This window comes from Chamaea fasciata, unplaced genomic scaffold, assembly GCF_029207755.1.
Source record: "Chamaea fasciata isolate MVZ Bird 193981 ecotype frontalis unplaced genomic scaffold, bChaFas1.0.hap1 SCAF_3, whole genome shotgun sequence".
In the NCBI taxonomy this organism is placed as follows: Eukaryota; Metazoa; Chordata; class Aves; order Passeriformes; family Sylviidae; genus Chamaea; species Chamaea fasciata.
This window is the reverse complement of record NW_027094088.1, coordinates 26171050-26190658: the sequence shown is the minus strand read 5'-3', so window position 1 is coordinate 26190658 and position 19609 is coordinate 26171050. Positions and strand designations below refer to the sequence as shown.

Below are 19609 nucleotides of genomic sequence, written 5' to 3'. Positions count from 1 at the left end.
AGGCTGGAAGCAATAAGGGGGTCCCTGCTGGGGACATTATTTAGCTCTGCACAGAACTGCAGGCAGCACTGTGCTTTCAAAGGGCAAGAGGCCTGTAGTGCCAGGGCTTGTTCCTGCTTTGGGTTTGTGCCCATCCTTGTGACCCCGTTGTCCTGTTCAGCTCCTGCCTTATTATCCTTCAGTGGCCTCCAAAGCTTCTTTCACAGATCCCTCTCCTGGGGCAGGAGACAGCTCCTCAATGATCCTGTCACAAAGGCTGTCCCATGTCCTTCCCCCTATGCTTGGGAGCTGTTTCCCTAAAACACCTACAAAATCCCTGTGCAATTTCCTTGTTTCCTTCCCTCAAGCTTTCCTTTGCAGCAATGGCTGCAGGGACTTTGCAGCAGACACGGTTCTTCTTTCTGTCTTCAGTTCTTTGTTCTCTGGCTTTGCCTCTTCCCTTGTCCTTTGGCTGTGGGCAGGAGGGTCTTTTGTCCCCTGCTGGTGCTGCACTGCTGGCACAAGAAGCCACGGGGCTGATCACAGTGAGGCAGGGACAGAGCTGGGGTCACTTGTCCATCTCTCAGCAGCCCACGGCAGGCCTCGCCTCTCCATTGTGCCGTCCTCCAAGCAACGGCCACTGTACACAACGTAAGGAGCATAGCATGCAGCAGGCTCCTGGGAAGCACGCCAGATCCAGCCTGCACAGAGAACAGCAGGGAGCGGCCTGGGGGCTGGCTGCTTGCTGTGTGCCCCAGCACTCAGGGGATGGCTGACACATGAGCAGCACCATGTTTCAGAGAAGTGCTCCTCTGTGTCTATCACCCCTCACACTTTCCCAAAGGCTTTAGCTGTCCACCCAAGCCACGTGTCTGGGTTTCGAACAGATCTGGCAGGAGTGGCTACCTAACTTGCTATTGGAACAGTAGGGGCGGGCTGACATGTGGTTTGAGGCTACCAGTGAAACTCCCTTACCACATCCTTCCCAAACCATCTTCTTCCATCCCAGTCTCAGTGCACACGCTCCCTATGTACCCGCTTTTAGCGCCAAAGTCTCTGATGCCGCTGTAAGTCAGAGGGAAAGCCGTTCATGCTGCAAGAGCCTGTGAGCTGTGGCTGAGTTCTTGGCAGCAGGGCAGGGCTTGTGCTCACACTACTCCCCACTCCTCCTTTTGCACCACGCATGCTCCTGCAGCAGCTGGGGTCCTCTCCTCCCAGGTCCCAGCCCCCAACCCACTCCACAAAGAAAAGACTGCACAAACAATAGCTCCTTTTTTTCCTTTTTTCTTTTGTACACAAATATATACAGGGTATTATACACATCTCTACACAGACAGTGCCACTCAGAACACACAGCTCTCTGTGGGCAGGGCCCCGACAGCCACAGAGGCAGCCCCAGAGCACGGCTGTACCTACAGAGACCATAGCATCCCAGCCCACCTGCTGGACCAGGAGCAAGGGCAGTAGGTGGGTGCAAGAATAGGGAAGCAGGATCAACAACCCTCCAGCCCCAGCCTGCGAGTGGACTGGGAACTCTCAGCTCTCATGCTCATTCCTGGCCGCTACCTGGAGGGGATGGGCGACTCCCACCACGCCCCTTCACACCCACATGTGCTCCAGCCCCAGCCAAGCCCTGGAAGCTGGTGTGGCCTGCCCTCCCCATGCACTGAAGACACACATCTCTTCTGTTCCATCCACCCTTTTCTCCAGGCCTGGAATTCCTATAGAGGACTTTTACAGGCAAGGCAGCTATGTCCTCCCTGGAGCAGCCCCCCACCTGCTCTCTGTGGGTCTGGTTCCCTTCCTGGAAGTGGGAGGCACAGGGGAGAAAAGCCGTAAGATGTGACCACCATTCCTGGCAGCTGACTTGGGCAGGGCTGGCACTTCACTTGTTCTGGTTGATTAAAGTGCTTGGAGCGCCAGGGCCAGCACGGGTGATTGAAAAGGTAAATGACTGTCCCCTTTCACCCAGCCCCTCAGGCCCTGGAGGGCACAGCCCCAGGGAGCTGGTGCAGCACCCACAGATGGCAGGCAAAGGGAGGGTGATAGTGTCTGCAATGAGCACCAAACAGGATGGTGGCAAGGTTTGAGGGAAATAAATATAGCTAAATAGCAGAGGGATTTATTATTTTCCTTTACATTTTACACAGGGGGAGGGGGGAAGGAATTGAGGGCAACTGATACTGACCAGAGAAACCTCTCCACAAAGTGTCTTTAAACAGGGTCAGTCCTTCTTCCATGTGCCAGGGGCTCCAGTCCACCTCTCCCAGCCATCTTGTTCCCTGCCTACCTCTGGGACACAGCCATCAACAGGGAGGGGGCAAGGGTAAGAGGTAAGAGAGGAACAGCTCCCCTCTCAGGCTGAGTGGTGGCAGGGGAGCCTACGCCAGTCGGCAGCTGAAGAAAGTCAGCATAGCCCCACGAGGCCTTTGTGCTCCTGAAGATGATGGTCTTGATTTGAGACATCTCCTAGGGGCTGCTCTCCCAGGGCTCCCTCCCTCTTTGACCACCTCAGCTGGGGGAAGACCCTGCAGCAGCTTAGGGAAGGAAACCCGTGGGGCCTCATTGCAACAAGGCAGTGCTGATCTTGCAGGGTGTTGAGGGCCTGTAGCCTGAGACCCTTTCTCCCCTCTCCCTAGCACCCAGGAGACCCCCACACAGCCCCCCCACCCCCAAGCCTGACCCTGCTGTGCAGACACAGGGCAGCAAAAGGGGGGCTGCAGTACCACATAGGGGGTCAGGTTGATTCGTTTGAAAGAGGAGTAAAATGTGCAAAGAAAAATGCCACTTTAAATGATGCTGCAAACCCCTGCCTGTGCCCCTGGGGGAGGAGGGAACAGGACCTGGGGGAGAGGCTGCCTGCGCCTCCTCCTGCTCATGAGAAATGCCCTCAGCACCCCTGCGAGGGCCTGTCTAGCTCATGCCAACCCAGTACCCCTTCCCCGGCGTGATGCCACCCTTGGCCAGGCTGTCACCATCACCATCTCGGTGGTGAGGGGGAAGCCTGTCACCAGCCCTGGGCCTGGACCAGCTCCTGGGATGCCACACCAACTGAATGCTGGAGGCAGTTTAGAAAGGGCACACGCAGGCACAGGGAGAAGGTGCAACAAAAGCCAACCCCACACTGAGTGGGGTTTCCAATAGACTGACTGAAGTTTTTAATTTATCACCTTCCTGTAAATCTAATAAATTATTAGTGTTTCTCACCAACAAGACGGGATACAGTTGCCTGCTCAGAAGGCCCCAGATGTTCCCCTTTTGCCCCTTCCCACAAAGCACTCAGCTTTCCTCCTCCCTGCAGGTCCAGGGCAGCACCACAGGGGTTACTGTCCCCCTCCTCCCCAGCCTCTGGGAGTCTGGGATGCAGGGATGCATTGAAGAATGCTAGTAAAGAGCATGCCTGCCGAGCAGCTGGGCTGGTGCAGGGGTGGAGGGGCAGGGAGATGGAGAGCTTGCAGCAGGGCCTCTGCCCTCACAGAAGGCAGTGGCCCTGGGGGCGGGAGGGCGAGGGCAGTAGCCAGCACCCTCAGGTGCCTCTTCCCAGGTCTCCGTGCGCACAGCCTGCCCTGCTCCTGGGCCTGCGTCCCCTCCCGCCCTTTGAGGCCCCTACTGGTGGATCTCATTCTCTATTAGGCTGTCCTCACACGACTGGAAATCTGTGTCATTCATGCCATCTGCGTTGATGAGCTCCTCATCCTGGGATCCCTGCTCCTCCGACTCTGTTGCTTCGCCCTCCGGCGAGGAGTCCTGCAGCACCTGGGCGATGTACTTCTGTCAGGGCCAGCCATGGGGCAGGGAGAGAGCAGAAACACATGTGAGTCTAGGGAACTCTTCCAGGAAGCTGAGCACAGCACACTAAGCACCATGCATGAGGCTGAGCTTGGGGATATGCTGGGAGGGCAAGGAAGCATCCAGACTCCATGGAATATACTAGGAAAGGTGTAAGAGTGGGGCTTGGCCCTGAAACACCGAATGTGTTTCAAACCCCAGCATTCTGGGATAGGGCACCTGGGCTGGGAAAGAACGTGGCTTCTCAGGCTCTTTGGAGCCCATGTGAACTGGAAGACTGCACTCCCTTTTTTGCTAGTAGATGTGTCCTTGAAGCTCTGCCTGCCTCTTATAGGGATTCTCCTTTTGGAAAAATGCTGCTGCTCTTAGGTGTCTGGAGACTAGGAAGGAGCCTGGATTACATGTGCACACCCCAGCCCTGCTCTCCTGAGGAAGCAGGAGGCTCTGCTTTACCCCATCTCTGCAGCCCTACATAGATCCCCACTACAACCTTGTGGAAGGAAGCAGTTGGAGTGAGCCAGTTGAGCCAAGCTGAAGTTCCGAAAACCAACTCTGGGAGTCTCAGAATGTTGGACAGGGGAGAGAAGAGTCCTCAAAGCAGTTTCATGGCCTGAGGGCAATGTCCGCAGGGGACATTGTGGGCACAACTTTGTGTTAGCACTAGGACAAGCCCAGTGGGTGAGAGCCTCTGCTGGCGTGCAAGCGTGCAAAGATGCAGAATGAGAAGGGAGACTGACCCGGCTGGATTCACCGTCCCAGCCGAAAGAGAGACGGAAAGTAAATGCACAGCATCTGAGGAGCAGCGGGAGAGAGGTGTGTGTGTGGGGGATACACTTCATCACCCAGAGCAGGTGAGGGGCGCAGTGCCCAACAGTTGCCTCCCACCCTCACTGGGAGGATCCAGGTGCTGACTCAAAAAAATGAGAAGTGAGGAGTGAGGTACTCAGACAGGGAGTTACCTCCCCCTTTCCAAACTCAGGTAAGGAGTGTGCCAGGGCACAGAGGTGGAGATAGTGACTCACAGCTGATTTGGGAGCTGGCAGATTGGTGGCAGGTCTCCCATTCTGCCTGTTGTCCATGGCATCCACTTCTGTGTGGTCAATCTGGAGAGAAAAGGAGTAATTGAGACTGCCAGGGTGACATACTTGCTGTCCCACCTCAACAGCAGCATACGGGCAGCAGAGACAGCCTCAGGACTATCCCCTCTGTGAAATCAGGGTTGACAGGCTCTGCTGAAGAGTAGGTTGGGACCCCCAGAGTCCCTGCTGTCTTGTGGTTGAGCTGTGCAACCAAGGAGAAGGGTCTCGCACCCAACCATTCTGCCTCACCTTGTAGTTGTGAGCGCTGAGGTATTTGAAGTGCCCAAAGCAGACGTGACACAGGCAGATCACAATGGTGATCACGAGGACCACAAAGGTGAACATGGATGTGGGGGCCAGGAACCCTGGGGCAAAGGAAAACCAAAGTGGCAGTGTCAAAAGGACTTTGACCATGCTCTGTGGCTGGAGGATCAGAGCCTGGCCAGGGAAGTGGCTCAGTAGGAGGCTAAGGGCTGGCATGCCAGCCCAGCGCTCACCTGCGCGCACTGTGGAGAAGAAGAGAAGCCAGAAGAGGCAGAGGATGGGGGCTGCCACCACCTGATTCACAGCCCCTGAATGTATCTTCTTGTCCAGCTTGGCAGGCAGGTAAGCATAATACAGGTTGTATCGGTCCACCAGGTGCTTAAGCAGCATGTACATGAGCCCTGTGAGAAGGGGAAGAAAGCCAAACAAGTGGGGCATCAGCCTCTTTGCTAGACTGAGGGGGAATATCTCCTCCACATCAGCTTTCTTGCCTCCCCCTCCATCTCTGGCACAAGGAGGCAGAGGGATATCACCTACCAAAAGGGACGATGATGGGGCAGGTGATGCTGTATGTCATTACTACAGTGAAGACGCACATCATCCAGGCATAAGCAGCCCCAAACTGGAACTCGTAGGCCTGGTGCTGCAGGAGGGAATGGAGACCCATCAGCAGCAGCACTGTAAGAGCTGAGCAGGTATGTGCAACACATCCAGCTCGACACACAGCACTGGGCAATCCCCATGGGGGCCCCACGGCAGCACTCCCCTCCCTGGGTGCAGGGCACACCCCATCCCTCAGCCCCGCTACATACTCGTTTGACGTTCCTCCGCTCGGCCGCCGAGCGGGCCAGGCAGAGGCGTATCATGTACATGAGCAAACCGGGGATGCGCAGCAGGTCCATGGCATTCCCGATGAAGGCAGAGGCAATAACGTAGTTGACAAAGAAAGCCCCATTGTCTGGCAGGAACACACACCTGGGGAGATGCAGCAAGAGGAGGCTGCAAAGGGTGCTCCCTCCTTGCAAGGCAGCAGCTGGGAGCTCCCATAACCTTTGGATGCCGACAAGAACCACCTCCCACTGTAAACAAAGCCTTTCTGCTCAACTCCACTTACTCAAATCGCACGGCAGCTTCAGCAAGGAATTTTTTGTCAAACAACCAGCGGAAAAATACATCCAAGCTGTGGGGGAAGAAGGCAAGAAGGAAAGATGAAGCATCAGAAGCAGTGACAGACAGAAATGCACATGGCAAATACGTAGAAGCTGCTCTAGAAGGATCCGAAGCTCTGACCATAGACTACTTTATTCCCATAGGCTGTTGGAGTGTGTCACCAGCAATTATGTAAACTGGACATTGGAAAAAAAATAAAACAGAACAAAACAATGCAACACTCAAAAAGGGATGTAAAGCTTCCTATTCATGTGTGTTCTTATCCCTTTACCCTGATCCTATCAATATTTTTCCTCTCTCCTCTGTTTGGGCACAATATTCATGTAAGAACAGATGACTACAGAAGAAATTGGTTAGGAACAAGGTACCCTCCAACAAGAGATTTAAAAAAATCTCTTAGAAGAAACAAATCCCATTTTCCTCAATTTTAATTTTTTTAATATAAAACTATCCAATCCTCTGGCACTGGTGGAGTACAGAACACAACAGGCAACAGCAGGGGGATTGACTCCTCAGAAGGAAGCACAGCCTGTTTTGTGGTCAAAATGCAAACCTTCTGAGAGAATTCACCTGCCCAAGATGCAAGTTTACATGCGACAAGGCTTTTTTTTTTAATCTGTGTTGCAAACATGTAGTCACCCAGTGGGATGAAAGACTATTCTTCTGCCACTATCAGACGGTTTTGTCTATTCTCAGGAGCTGCCTGACATCACCACTGACGGGCTGTATCTCAAATACGGAATTTAGGTGGGATCTTAAAGATTCCTGACCCTACAATCTGTAAAGAATGAACTAGCATAGTTAAAGTTCCCTGTCCTCCACCCACTCCCCAGTTTTTTCTTCCTCACACTGTTCCCCTGCTTGGCCCCTGTTCAGCGCTAGAGCCCACACCAATGACGGGCAGGTGATGCATCGGTGTTTCCCACAGGGCAATTCTATAAACTCTGTAGGAAGATTTGAGGCATACACCCAAACAGATGAGCACTTCTGTACTCACACTATCCCTCCCAGCCAAGCAGTGCAACCTATTCAAGTTCTGGCTTAAAGGAGGAATTCACTAGTTTTGTGCAAAATGGACTGCACACTGAGCATAGAGGTGGAGAATGCCTCCTTCACCAGCAGACGTTGAGCAGACTTTTCACAAGTACTCATCTACCATGCCAACTTTTGCTGCATTATTTGTAACACCATGGTGCATGCATGTCAGCGTGTCTGCAGATTGAGTCAATAAAGTCCTAGACACCCAGTCATGCATGGTCTGGCCTGTTCTCCCTCAACTAAAATGAAACACCAGTCTCTCGAGGGGATGGTGGCCAGGGCACCAGTGCAGTGAGAAAAGGATGTTGTAAAAAGAAGAGAAGAATCAGGGTGCCCCTCAACCCTCTCTATGTTCCACATCTCTGTACTTGTCTTTCCCTCCCACAATCCCTACCTGCTCAGGCCCAGCGACGGCAGCAGCAAGACCATGAAGATGAGGAAGGTGTAACACTTGTGCATGGTTGTCCTATTCTCCCCAGACCTGAGGACAGAGAGGCTGTTAATCTTTCACCCCACCAGCCACACAAATTGTGCTCCCAATGGCTTTCCATCAGTAAGCACTTCCCAGTATCTAATCTAAATCCCACCCTGTCTGTTCCTAGTACATGAACACACCCCCTTTCCCTCCAGCATATTTGAAATCCATTACTGAGTCTCCGTTCCTTTCCCCTTGTCTCACGGGCTCTGCAGTCATCTTCCCTGACCTGTAATCCAAGAGCTGGTGACACCCTCCCTATCAGTCTCTGCAACACAGACCGAAAACAAAGTTTACATTGCGTGTCCTGTGGGGAATGTGCCTCACAAGCAGCACGCTTCTAGTGCTCTGCACTTCAAGTGCCTTCCCTGTGACCAGAACCCAGAGCAGCTACAACAATTTTCCCTTGGAACTGCTACATCTTACACATGGTACAGGCACACCACCCCTGCCTGCTCACCTGAGCCAAGACTTCCCTCACTACTAGCATTTCTCATAGTGTCCAGCCCCAACTCCTCTCAGCTTTCTTCTTCTTGTAGACCTGTCAAGCTCTGCTCAGACAACCATGCTGAACAACAACAGCTAAAGACTGGCAGAACAGCTGTCCACAGCAGTCCCCAGCTGCCCATGAGGTGCAATGTAACACCATGCTTAGAGTGGAAGTTAGAAATTCAAGCATAAAGATCCAGCCTGTAGCTTTATGCCAGTGAGAAGTGTCTAGCGGCCAATCAGCTCACTGAGAAGGTAAGAAGAGGTTCTGGCTGTCCTTACCTGGTCCAGTGTGCTTCGAAGAAGGCAGAGTAGTATACAATGGTGGGCAGAAGAGCAGAGAAGCACCACAGCAGCAGGGTGGGGAAGAACTGGGTGATGATTGGGTTCTGCAACAGGGCAGAGAAGAAATCACATGTTACTCTTGTGCCAGTCACAGGTGCAGTTGCCTTTGCTGATACCAAGGTCCCAGCACTGTGACTGCCACTGCACCCTGTCGAGGCTCAGCACATCCCTCACAGGCTGACAGGACCCAGGGAACAATGACAATCTCTCTCCCTATCCCCAACCTTGCAGGGGATGTTGTGCCTTGGGGTGGTTCCTGTGTTACCCACCAGGCACCTGTCTCCAAAGTCCTTACATTGAGGTACTCCACGGGCTTGGTGACATTGAACTTGTCCATAGTGGTGATGATGATAGCAGGAGTGGTGAGAAAGAAGAGAAGGATGAAGAGGACCACATTAATCACAAAGCAGCGGATCCACCATATAAAGCCCCGGATGGAGAGGTGTTCCCTGGGAGGGAGAAAGAGGGCATCAGGATGGCTGCACAGGGTAGAATACCAGGTGTGGCGCTTTGCATGTACACCACAACTCAGCCTGGTGAACAGCACTTGGGGTGCCAGCCCAAGGCTTTCTCCCTCCCAGTCAGATCAGACCTCTAGCTCAGCCAGGCTGGGCTTCAGCAAGATCAACTCACTCAGTTACCAGAGGAGCAGATGAAGAGGGAGAAAGGGAGGGTGCACCCCTTTCCCACTGGCAGGGCCACTGAACCCCACAGAGCTGCTCACCAGTAGATGTTCTGTGGGTCAGGAGCATAACTGACAGTCCAGTTGGAGACATGGAGGGACTCGCTGCAGGAGGAGGCTCTGGGCTCCCCACGGCATGCACAGCCCTGGCACTTACAAGCATTGAAATCTTTGAGGATTCTGGACAAGAGAAAAGAGGGACATGCTGACACAAAGGCTGGCAGGCACAAGCCCAGGGGATGCCTTAGCACTGCTTTTCTTCTGATTTAAGGCAAAGGTTGGGACAAGTCACCTTCTTGGAGAGGGCAGGACCATCTGCACTCACATGGCTGTGATGGTCTCATTGTGGAAGGTGACAAAGGCCATTCCCAGAGGTTTTTCATTAACCTTCTCCTTCTCCCGCTTGTAGTCATCTTTGAGCTTCTCCTCCAGCTTGGTGTAATACTCAATGGCCTCCACCTGAGCAGGAGGACAGAAGACAGAGGTCAGAGGACAGACGATCTGGGGACCCAAGCCTCAGGACACCCAACTGCTGCCTAACCCCTCCAGCTCTCCCCTACCTCCTCACAGCCCCTGATGGCACAGCAGCACAGGTGCCCACAGGGCTTGGGGTTGATCATGGATGGGGTGTTGTCCTTGCTCTGCAGGTTGGTGAAGTAGATTCGTCCACGCTCAGCTTTCTTCCTGAAACATGAGAGCGGAAGAGAAGGAAGAAAAGAAAGAAAGAGGGTGACTCATAAAAGCTCTGTGGCACCAGACTTGAGGGGGTATCAGCAACATCAGCCCACTCTGCCTTTCCTCCCAAACAGAGGTTACCTTTCTGCATCGAGGAACATCAGCCGGGCAACATCATAGCAGGGACGGGCCTCCAGGACAGTGCAATTGGCATAGGCCTCTCTGTGGATGAGAAGCATCAGTTCATCACAACTGGCACCAAGGGTACCCCCTCAAGTAAACTCCAAGTGTTCAGGACTTCTCTCTGGCCCTGAGAAGAGTGTCCTGGGCTGTGATGCATACCAAGAGTTTGCAGGGGAGCCTGCAGACTCTGTCCCTTACAGCACATGCAAAATACAGGGCAAATGCTATGTCCTTTAGGGTTTGGCATAAGAAGCCTTTCTGGACTTTTGCCCTATAGCAGCTAGGAGCCTTTCTGACCCCACACTCCCCCTTCTGCCTTCATAGACTCGTGATCAGAAAGAGGCAGAAGGGTTCCCAAAGGGTACAAAGCACTTATTTTCTACCCATGATGCCTCTAAACATGATCCTGACAGTGAGGTTCTGACACAAGAGGAATTTAATTTTCTTGTTAAACAGATATACTTTCTACAAGGACTGTGATCAGGGCAGCAGCACATCCCACAGTCACTGCTTGAGCACCTCCTGCCTGTATCTCATCCATGAACTCAACTACAACTCAAGACATACCCTTTCCATTGCTTACCACACTGATCCCCTATGGCTCTGCAAGAGATAACTGGGCATATCCCAAGGCACAAAACAAAGGATGCCTAGTTCTCTGCTCTCAATGTATTACTGCCATTCCAGATAACACTAGTACTACCCTAATAAAAACATCCCTGTTACAGAGCAGTCTTTAGGGACACAGTGAGACTTACTCAAAATGCTTCTTGATCTTCTCTGGCTCAGCATATTTTGAGATCCCATTGATGAATAGAGTTCGCTTAACCTGGAAAGAAGAGAGAAAGGAGAGGACAGGTAGGTGTGGATAGTTTAAAAGACCTGGTTGCAGCCAGACCCCCTCCCGAGACCTGTGAAAGTGATGAAAAAGGGTGGCCCCATCAATTCTAGCTACCAGGGCTCTCCTTCTCCTGTGTTTCTGCTAGGTGTTGTCATCCTGCACCCGGATGTGCTGCAGATTGACAGGCTAGGGACTTACACTGCAGGTGCCTCAACAGAAACACAGCTACTCTTCAGAAATGAAGAAGGCAAAAGCAGCTGGAACAACCCCTAAGGAAGAACGGGGTCCTTCCACATGTTTTCCCAGTGCAGGCATCTCCTGTTTCCCCACAGGCAGTCACAACTGCTGCTCTGGAGGTGATCTGCCTTTGGCCAGGCAGGATAAAAACAGCCAAATCATGACAGCGCTAAATTGCTGAGGAAATTGAAGTGCTCAGCATTGCCTCCAAGGCTACCTGACTTGACCACAGGGCATGGGAAAATGTGCCTGGGAGAGTGGCCAGATCCTGCTCACCAAGTCATCCTCTTTGTAGCGCATCTTGGAAGTGTGCCGGCGCATGCTGTACACTGTCAGCAGCAGGTACAGGAAAGCAAAGGTGGTGTGCAGCCACAGCAGGTTATTCCTGTCACAAGGGAGACCACAAAGGTCAATGCAAGGTTGCTACTACAAGTCTGTGTACGGCTGGTCAGGCCCTGAAGGCACTGGGGCCATGAGTGTATTAGCATAGCACACAGATGCCCTACAACCACATTCCAGGAGCTCAACCTGGAAACTGGAGCAGGGACAGTAGCCTCACAGCAAGGACAGAAATACAGCCTAAAGGAGATGAGGTTCTGCAGCAAGTGAACATTTACAAAACACCCCTTGAAGGCCTTGATTTTCCATCCCACACCTGCCCACACATACCCAGACTTCAGGTTAGCGATAGTTGTCCTCCCAAAGCTGTAGGCATTGTTTTCTAGAGAGAAAGAGGCAGACACATGTTCAGTTATACTGAGTGGGACAGAACACCACTAGAGTGAGCTACAGCAAGAGCATCACCTGCAGAATACCTAAAAACCCAAGCTACACAGGATGACCCTGTGGATGCATTACACTCAAAGTGAGACAGCAGTTACGATTTGTCTGTGTTAGTGCTGTCCTACCCTCCACTGCTACCCAGTCGTCTGGAACATGGTGTTGAAAGCAGATGCCCCAGCCCAGCCAAAGGCTCCTTGTTCTCACCTAGCAGGTCCCCTGAGAAGTTGACAGGTAACACGATGCCCACAGAAAGCACACCCACAACCACGAGCAGCCCAATGATGTGCCTCTGGAAGGACAGGTAGTGCACTGCATCAACCCCGCACTTGTCCCGGATCTCATCATCCCTGCCAGGGAGAGAAAACCTGTCAGGCAATTTCCTGCATTTCCTCAGGTGCTGGGGAAAAGTACAGAGCTGCAGCTGCCCTCCTGATCTGAGCACACACAGCACACCCCTTGTTCTGCCTTTCAGAGCTGCAGCCAGACTCTGGATTTGGGAGCCCAGCACTCAGTCTTGAAGCAGCCTGGGCAGAAACCTGCCTGTGCAATGATTACACAGCCCTGATCCCTGTCCCCCAGGAGAGGCAACTGGACACCTTAAACCCTCAGGTGGGCCTTGCCTTCCCTGCTGAGATACAGAGAGTGATGCTATCCCAGAGCATTCTGAACAGAAGTGCTTGGGAGACTGCTCCTGTACATCATCAAGCTGAGGGTGTCTCTGTGCATCCTCCAGTGCCCTCCTCATAGCCATCCCTGAGACAGCAGTGCCCCTAGCAAGAGTGCCAGGGAGATGAGTACCTTTGCAGAGCAGTGGACAGTGTTTCTGAGATGGGACTGAGGTGGGGCAGCCATGGGCCTGGGTTCTCTCCTCTGTCACAGACCCATTTTGTGATTCACTTATTTTGCCACTCACTTATTTTGACTTTAGGACTCCTCACTTAGTCCTGTCTTTGCTTGTCCCCTCCTGAGGACAAACTTCACTTGCGTTCTTCAGAGAGAGGGCTGCAGCAAGAGCAGTGACTTCATGAAGCTGTATTGCACTGCGTGTCCCAACAATCCTGCACTGCCCCTCCTTCCCCATGTGGGTTCCCCATACAGGTCCTGGGGCACTTACTTTATCCTGAAGATGGCTGTCAGCCAGGAGCAGAAACCCTGTGTAAAAAGAAAACAGGACAGTTTCACAACACTGTGTTCCTTTATCCCAGCTCCCTCCCTCAAAGGTTTCAGGGACCAGGCTGGTGTCCTTGCACCTCCACATATGTGGCTCAGGGGGGCAGACCACAAGCACCAGATGTGCAGAGCCACAAACAGGCCAAGGTGAAGGAGGTGACAATGCTACTCCATGGAGCACAACACAGGCTGGACACTGCTGTGTGGCTTGCCCCTACCAACTGGCAGTTCAACCTTCCAGGCAACCCATGGGCTCCTGGTTAATATGGAAGCTCTCCAAAGCCATGGCAGAACCAAAAAATTCAGCATACAGGTACTTCAGCTATCATGTTGGACAAGAGAAGCTCTGTAAGGACCTGGAAGGTAGGCTGGGCCAAGGCAGTGCTCCTAAAAGGACACCTGGGGGAGCTTCACCCCTCATCCATCACATCCATTATCCTTCCCTTCAGTGAGGAAAAAATCAGTAGAGGTAGACTGCAGTGTGAGGAAGAGCTGGCAAGCAAGTATTGTTTGTCATGCTGAGATTATAGGCTGGACAGATGTCTGTAAAGCCACAGTGATGTAGAGCATATTTATTTAAGCACACAGGAGAGCTGCATAGTTCCTTGAGCTCTACACTGCACTCACACGCTACAAGATGTGGGACTTAAGGCCCAGGAACAGGCAAAAGTGTTTCTTCTGCAGAGCCCTTGGTTCAGCCAAGCTGTGGGTTCCTGGCCCCACAAAGGCAAAGCTTTTGACTCTTGTGGCTACTCACGTTGTCCCTCTGGTCGAAGTCCACGGAGCTGGAGACGGAGGTGAGGCGCTCGTAGCGGTCATGGTTGTCAGAATGCAGGGCGGAGGCTACGCTAAAATGACAAGGGGGAGGTGAGGGAGAAGGTTAGAAGATGCCAAGAGGCCGACTGGCAAGGAACCAAGAGCACCCGGGAGACGAGAGGTTAATTCAGGTCAGTTTGCACCGGTGAGATGGAGAGAGGTAAGATCAAAGGTAGCAGTAAAGAGAGAACCCTCCTCCAATGGCATGCTGAGCCTGGCAAAGCCCATGGGCTTAGCCCATGGATGCTACTTGCTGGGCACCTTCTGAAAGGCACCCAATACTATGTGGCAGTCCCTGCAAGGAGAGGCTGGCAGAGGCTGCCACAGAGGAGAGGTGAGGTCTGTTTAGCACAGGGTTTAGACAGCAGAAAGGAAGCAAGAACTGGAGGCTGCCACAGCACCTCTGGCTCTGGCATAGCTGGAGAGGCACTGGGAGCGGTTCCTGTCCTGGAGCACCTAGCTCATCTTCAGGAAGAGGAAGGAAGGAGTCTGGTGGGATGCATCCTGCTACACCAGTCCTCCCCACTCTTAGTTCTTCAGTGCAGGAGGAAGAATGCAGCTGACTGGGGCCAGGCTCAGTGCAACCTGCTTCTCAGCCTCAGCTGAGCCTCCAGCCTGGAAATCCCTTGAGCAGGAACAGGGCAGACAGCTAGAAGTGAATGTCTCCATGGTAAAGGACAGGAAAGAAAAAGGGGTGAATATCATGAAACCACTTCATTCCAGTCAGAGGCAGGGACCTAGATGAAGAACCTGCAGCAGAAGCATCCAAGGCTGACAATAGCCCCCACTATAAATAGAGGCAAAGGGCAGCTGGAAAAGGAAGTAAGAAAATGGTACAGAGACCTAAATTAAATAGCACTTGCAAGATGACAACAGCAGGCTGGGATCTTGTAGGTGCAAGAAGAGATATGACTGATCTGAAGGCTAGAAACAAAGGAAAAAAAACAAATGAAAATATGGTCTCCCTGTAGTCAGTACAGGCTCAAGGAGGGTAAGATGGGCAAGAACACAGAGAAACAGCTGTGAGAGAAGTTCTAGAGAGGAGGTGGATGACACTACGGAAAGGAGAACAAGCAGAGATCCTTATTGGCATTCAGAAGGAAAAGTGGACGAGACACATGGCCTCCCTCAGAGCAGAGCAGCACCTACTGAGTCCCCAGTTCCTAGCTGGAAGTAACAGAGACAGGGGAAAGGAGATTAGCTGAAGGTCAGGGACTACAGCAGTGCAGATTAGACAGTGGTGTGCAGCCTTGCCTCTGTGCAGCCCAACACTCTGCTCTGCTGGAGGGACAGAGACAGATTTGACCCAGCTCTCAGACCTTCAGCTCTTTATAATCACAGAGGCCTTGCAGCTGGGCTCATGGAGCAAGGGTGAATGTCTGCTGAAGAGAAATTTCTGCCCTGAGGAAAGCCCAGCATGATGACACCATGAGCTTTTGGATAACCAGGATAACTCAGCTCTGCGCAGGGGGATGCAGTGCCAATCAGGATGGCCTGAAGTGTTTAGAAGACAGAGAATGTAAAACTTTGCCAAAGATGGAAAGCTGAACAGGAAGCTGCAACAGCACCTGCACCTGGATGGAGACTTTTTAGAGCAAAGCACTGATAGTGCAAGTGGGTGAAAGCAAAATTGCCCCAAATCGCAAGATTAAGGTGGAACCCTGCATGATGCAGGTTTGGTGCAGACCCTGCCAGGGAAGGAGAAGGACAGGGTCTGAGGCACTATCAGCATCAGGCCGAAGGAATCACAGGCCCCAAGAGGGCAGGCCAGGCATGCTGTGGAAAGGGCTTGCTGAGGTGTGAAGCTGGAGGTGACTGCACAGGTGGCAAGCATCACAGGGCTCTGTGATCACTTCCCTCATACACAAAGGTGCAAGTGGGTTGCTCCCAGTGCAGACCGAGTTGCCAACTGAGACTGTTGATGGCTCCTGCAAGCTCTGACAAGTCGCAGGACAAGGGCACTTGCTGGTTCTCAGGGCAAGGGAACACTTCAGAGGAGGATGCCCTCTTCCACAAAGAACAATGCTGTACATTCAGGGGCTGGGAACACCAGGTAACATATACATGTTCCTAACTTGCCACTGCACTCCCTGGCAGAGAACAGCTGGGATGGGAATGTGCCATTAGCCTTGAAGGACCACAGACAGAATGAGACTCCCTCACTGAGTTCTGCAGGTTTTTGGAGGCTTCTGGCTGCTAACAATGTCCCAGCTCATGCAGTAGCTTTAGGGGTATGTGTGGAGCAGATGGCTCCAACAAGCTCAAATGAAAAACAGGAGCAGGAAGAAGTGGCCTGTTGGAGAGAGACAAGCACTTGTGAGGATAGATGAAGTGGCCCCCTAAAAAATCCTCAGAGCATGATGGCTCTACTAGCTCTGCCTTATTCCCCCCAAAAGATGTTAGCAGTGAAAAGCTGCCAGACACACCTGAAGCAGGGCCAACCACTAGTGAAGTAGTCAAGCATGAGCGAGAGGTCCCCTCTGTGCCATGTACCACAGCAACCACCAGTTCTGTTTTAACAACTTCAACTGCTCTGCTCCTGAGGGCAAGGATCAGCTGCAAAAACAGGCACATTCTTGTACCCCCTTTAAGGCAGTAGCAGGCCCCTGCTTTGCAAGTGGGAAAAGGAGGCTGCAGCTTGCTGCGCTGGCCTCAGACACAAATCAGTGTGGCTGGAGTGACTATGGCTGGCTATGCACTGCCAGCTGATCATCCCCTCAGCAGCACATACCACCCAACCAGTCAGCAAGGCACAGGAGATGGTCTTTTCTCAGGCACAAAAGCAGCAGGAAAGAGGTAAGAACAGGGAGGACAGTCCATGGTAGGGCCTAATGGACACCACCAGGCCAAGGTGACAAAGGATGCTTTCAGCAGCACTGAGGCAAAAGGTTTCTTCCACTGGGGAAGAGAGAAAAAAATTAAGGGTGCTGCCTCGCTGGGTGTGGGTTTAGGTGGAAAGGGACAAGGGCCAAAGGTTGCCCTGGTCCCAGCAGCTTCATGGGATAAAAAGAAAAGACAGTACTCTTACCAGACCCTCTGTGCATCTGCCTACCCTTGCAAATGGCGAGGGAACAGCTCTTGTGGCAACCTGGCACAAGAAGGACCAGGCAAAGTAGCCTCCCCTGCACCTGAGTGACCTGAGTGTACTGTGGGCTCAGGCAAGCAGGTTTGTTTACTTCCATCATAAGGCAGGATAGCAAACAGAGCACAAGCAGATAGAGCAGGGCATGTGATACAACACCCTCTGCCTTGGTCAGGACTGAGAGCTCCCTGGCACTGCTGCTCCCAAGGAGCATTTAAGGGCTACTAGGGGAAAATCAGGGTGCATTCCGCTGTGGTAGTGGATGACACAAAGGGGAGGGAAAGAAGAGCACAAATCCACCGAGAGACAAAAATTCATGCCCAAACTCCCAGCCATTTAGATTAGTTCAGAAGCAAGATAGCTGCAAGAAAAAAGGAGAGAGAGGTTGCGAGCAAGAAAGAGAGAAGAAATGAGACCCTGAAAAATCAACATACTATTCCCGCTCCTCTCTTTCCGTCTCCCAGTGTCGGCGCCTGGGGGCACAGAAACAGAAAGGGAGAGGTTACAACCATGGGAGCAGGTGCTGAGTTCTCCTCTACTGCAGGGAACTATGCATCCAACATGGTTCCCCATCATCCTGAAGAAGAGAAACCTGCCAATGGACAGGCTGGAGAAGAACTTCCTTCCAGAGCCCAGCAATGCCTCAAGTCACAGCAATCTGGAATACCCACTGGTCCAGGGGCAGAATGTTTTGCTGCCAGTTGAAGGCTTCACTGAGGAGGTGACCTGGCTCCATACCATGGACATTGCAGGGAGTTCCTGAGTGACAGGGTCAGGTAGGAGAGACTGCAGGGACTGCCTGGCTGCCATCTGAGCTCCCCTTCCATGTATCTCCTCCCCACACAGGCAACAAACACACACGCACCCCCCTCCTGAAAATCTCATCCTACCCCACAGATGAGCCAAGCAGCATGGGCTCCTCCCTGTGACCACGGTCCTGTTGATCCACAGCCACCCTGTCCCTCTCCCTGTGCTTACCAGGTCTTCCTCTCCAAACAGCTGGCACCCCTCTGCCTTTTTGTCTACAGCTATTGCTTGCACTCCCTTGCACCCAAGGTGCTCAAGTATTGCCTCAGAGAAAATCCAGCCCTCTCTCCCCACTGGAGGCCAGAGCTGTGCAGCCCCACACAGCTTCCTGCCAGCACCTGGATCCAGACTGCTTAACTCTGCTGGCCCCTCTCCATTGAGGTCTCCTATGATTATTCCTTTCTCCTTGTTTCCCTTCCACTACCTCCGTACAGTTGATTTCCACAGCCAGACCCGGAAAGGATGGGCAGAGGAGCCACAGGGATACAGCTGCTTATCTAACCCTATTCAGGACCACTTATTTAAACCAGGAGAATTCCTGGTTTGATGCTGGGAAAAAACAACTCCTTCTACTGTTGTGCAGGGAATGCTTCCTCTGTTGTGGAGCTTCCAATCCCCACTGGGCCTCGGTTTTTGCTCAAAGACACTGTAGCCCACAAATGCGTTGGGCAGGACGAATCCACACCCAGACCAATTCATCAGCACTTGGGATGTGAGCTAAGCTCACACCAGCACAGCAGTACCACACCTAGAAAAGCAGGATACTACTGTCAAGTGCTTTTATCAAGAACTGCATCCAGCAGAATCACAAAGACACCTTCGGAGGCTTAATAAAGCCTTTACTGTGGCAGCCCTCACCCTTCCTGTGACCTCTTGTTCCTCTCCTCCCTCCATCTGCTGTTTCTCTGCAAGGACCCTGCACATCTCTGTCACTGCAGGGACCATAAGTAATATGGAGCCAGCAGGGACCACTCCATGTTTTGGGAGAAGGATGCTGTAACAAAAAAGCCAGTAAGTGGGGACTTCTTCCTATTCCTGGAGCTCAGGGGATGCAACCAGCACATTTGCTTCTCCTCTCCAGCTGCTCAGGCACACAAAATGGGTTTCATCCCTTCTGCCTCACAGCAAAGAAGGGCACTACTCATATCTTATTCCCTTGGCACTCTCTCGTGCTTACCTGTCAGCATCAGTCACCAGGGCCAGGCGTCCGTAGTCCCAAGCAACTTTACGCAAAATTGAAAAGACAAACAACAGTGCCTGAAAGAGACCAAAAGAGAAGCTGTGAGAAAAGGCAGTGTCCAACTCTGTCCTTGTCCTCTGCATGCGGAGCCACAGGAACAAGGAGGGCAGGAGGGGATAGAGTCCTCAGTTAAGAGCACACTGAGACCACAGGAGAGCACAAGTTCCCCAGGACTGTTAAATCAGACTATCTCGATAGCTGTGGGAGACAGAGGTCCAGGATGCAATACACAGTAGCTAAGGTAACCCCACAGTATCAAAAAGCCCTGAGGTTCCTGGAAGTCAAAATTACAGCTCTCATTATCATTTATGGTCCCACAGCTTCTAAGGAGGAATGTGCAAGGCCATTGGGGGGATAAAGCTGTAGCAACTTGGCAACATAAGTGGGAGTTTTGGGATGCAGGACTGACTCAACATCACGCCCATCCTTATGGCTGCAACACCCTTCCATGGGGCTCAGTGTGGT

At 52.4% G+C, this 19609-nt stretch overlaps 1 protein-coding gene across 2 annotated transcripts in view; it reads right to left on the bottom strand.

The window, feature by feature from the left end:
• Nucleotides 1–1140: 1140 nt before the first annotated feature.
• TMEM63B (transmembrane protein 63B) overlaps nucleotides 1141–19609 on the bottom strand; it is a 48030-nt gene continuing 29561 nt past the window's right edge. The window contains exons 3-24 of one of the 2 annotated variants that reach the window (XM_066178396.1): nucleotides 19082–19161; nucleotides 17532–17570; nucleotides 13957–14047; nucleotides 13144–13181; nucleotides 12234–12376; nucleotides 11916–11967; nucleotides 11523–11631; nucleotides 10927–10997; nucleotides 10127–10207; nucleotides 9871–9994; nucleotides 9636–9769; nucleotides 9353–9490; nucleotides 8924–9077; nucleotides 8566–8672; nucleotides 7714–7800; nucleotides 6226–6291; nucleotides 5924–6086; nucleotides 5649–5754; nucleotides 5345–5512; nucleotides 5097–5212; nucleotides 4791–4871; nucleotides 1141–3750 (exon numbers count right to left, since the gene is read on the bottom strand). In XM_066178396.1, the coding sequence (XP_066034493.1) occupies nucleotides 3586–3750; nucleotides 4791–4871; nucleotides 5097–5212; nucleotides 5345–5512; nucleotides 5649–5754; nucleotides 5924–6086; nucleotides 6226–6291; nucleotides 7714–7800; nucleotides 8566–8672; nucleotides 8924–9077; nucleotides 9353–9490; nucleotides 9636–9769; nucleotides 9871–9994; nucleotides 10127–10207; nucleotides 10927–10997; nucleotides 11523–11631; nucleotides 11916–11967; nucleotides 12234–12376; nucleotides 13144–13181; nucleotides 13957–14047; nucleotides 17532–17570; nucleotides 19082–19161 (2313 nt within the window). In that variant the 3' untranslated portion in view covers nucleotides 1141–3585. The remainder of the gene's footprint in view (nucleotides 3751–4790; nucleotides 4872–5096; nucleotides 5213–5344; nucleotides 5513–5648; nucleotides 5755–5923; nucleotides 6087–6225; nucleotides 6292–7713; nucleotides 7801–8565; nucleotides 8673–8923; nucleotides 9078–9352; nucleotides 9491–9635; nucleotides 9770–9870; nucleotides 9995–10126; nucleotides 10208–10926; nucleotides 10998–11522; nucleotides 11632–11915; nucleotides 11968–12233; nucleotides 12377–13143; nucleotides 13182–13956; nucleotides 14048–17531; nucleotides 17571–19081; nucleotides 19162–19609) is intronic. The other variant, XM_066178397.1, reaches the window with a different exon arrangement.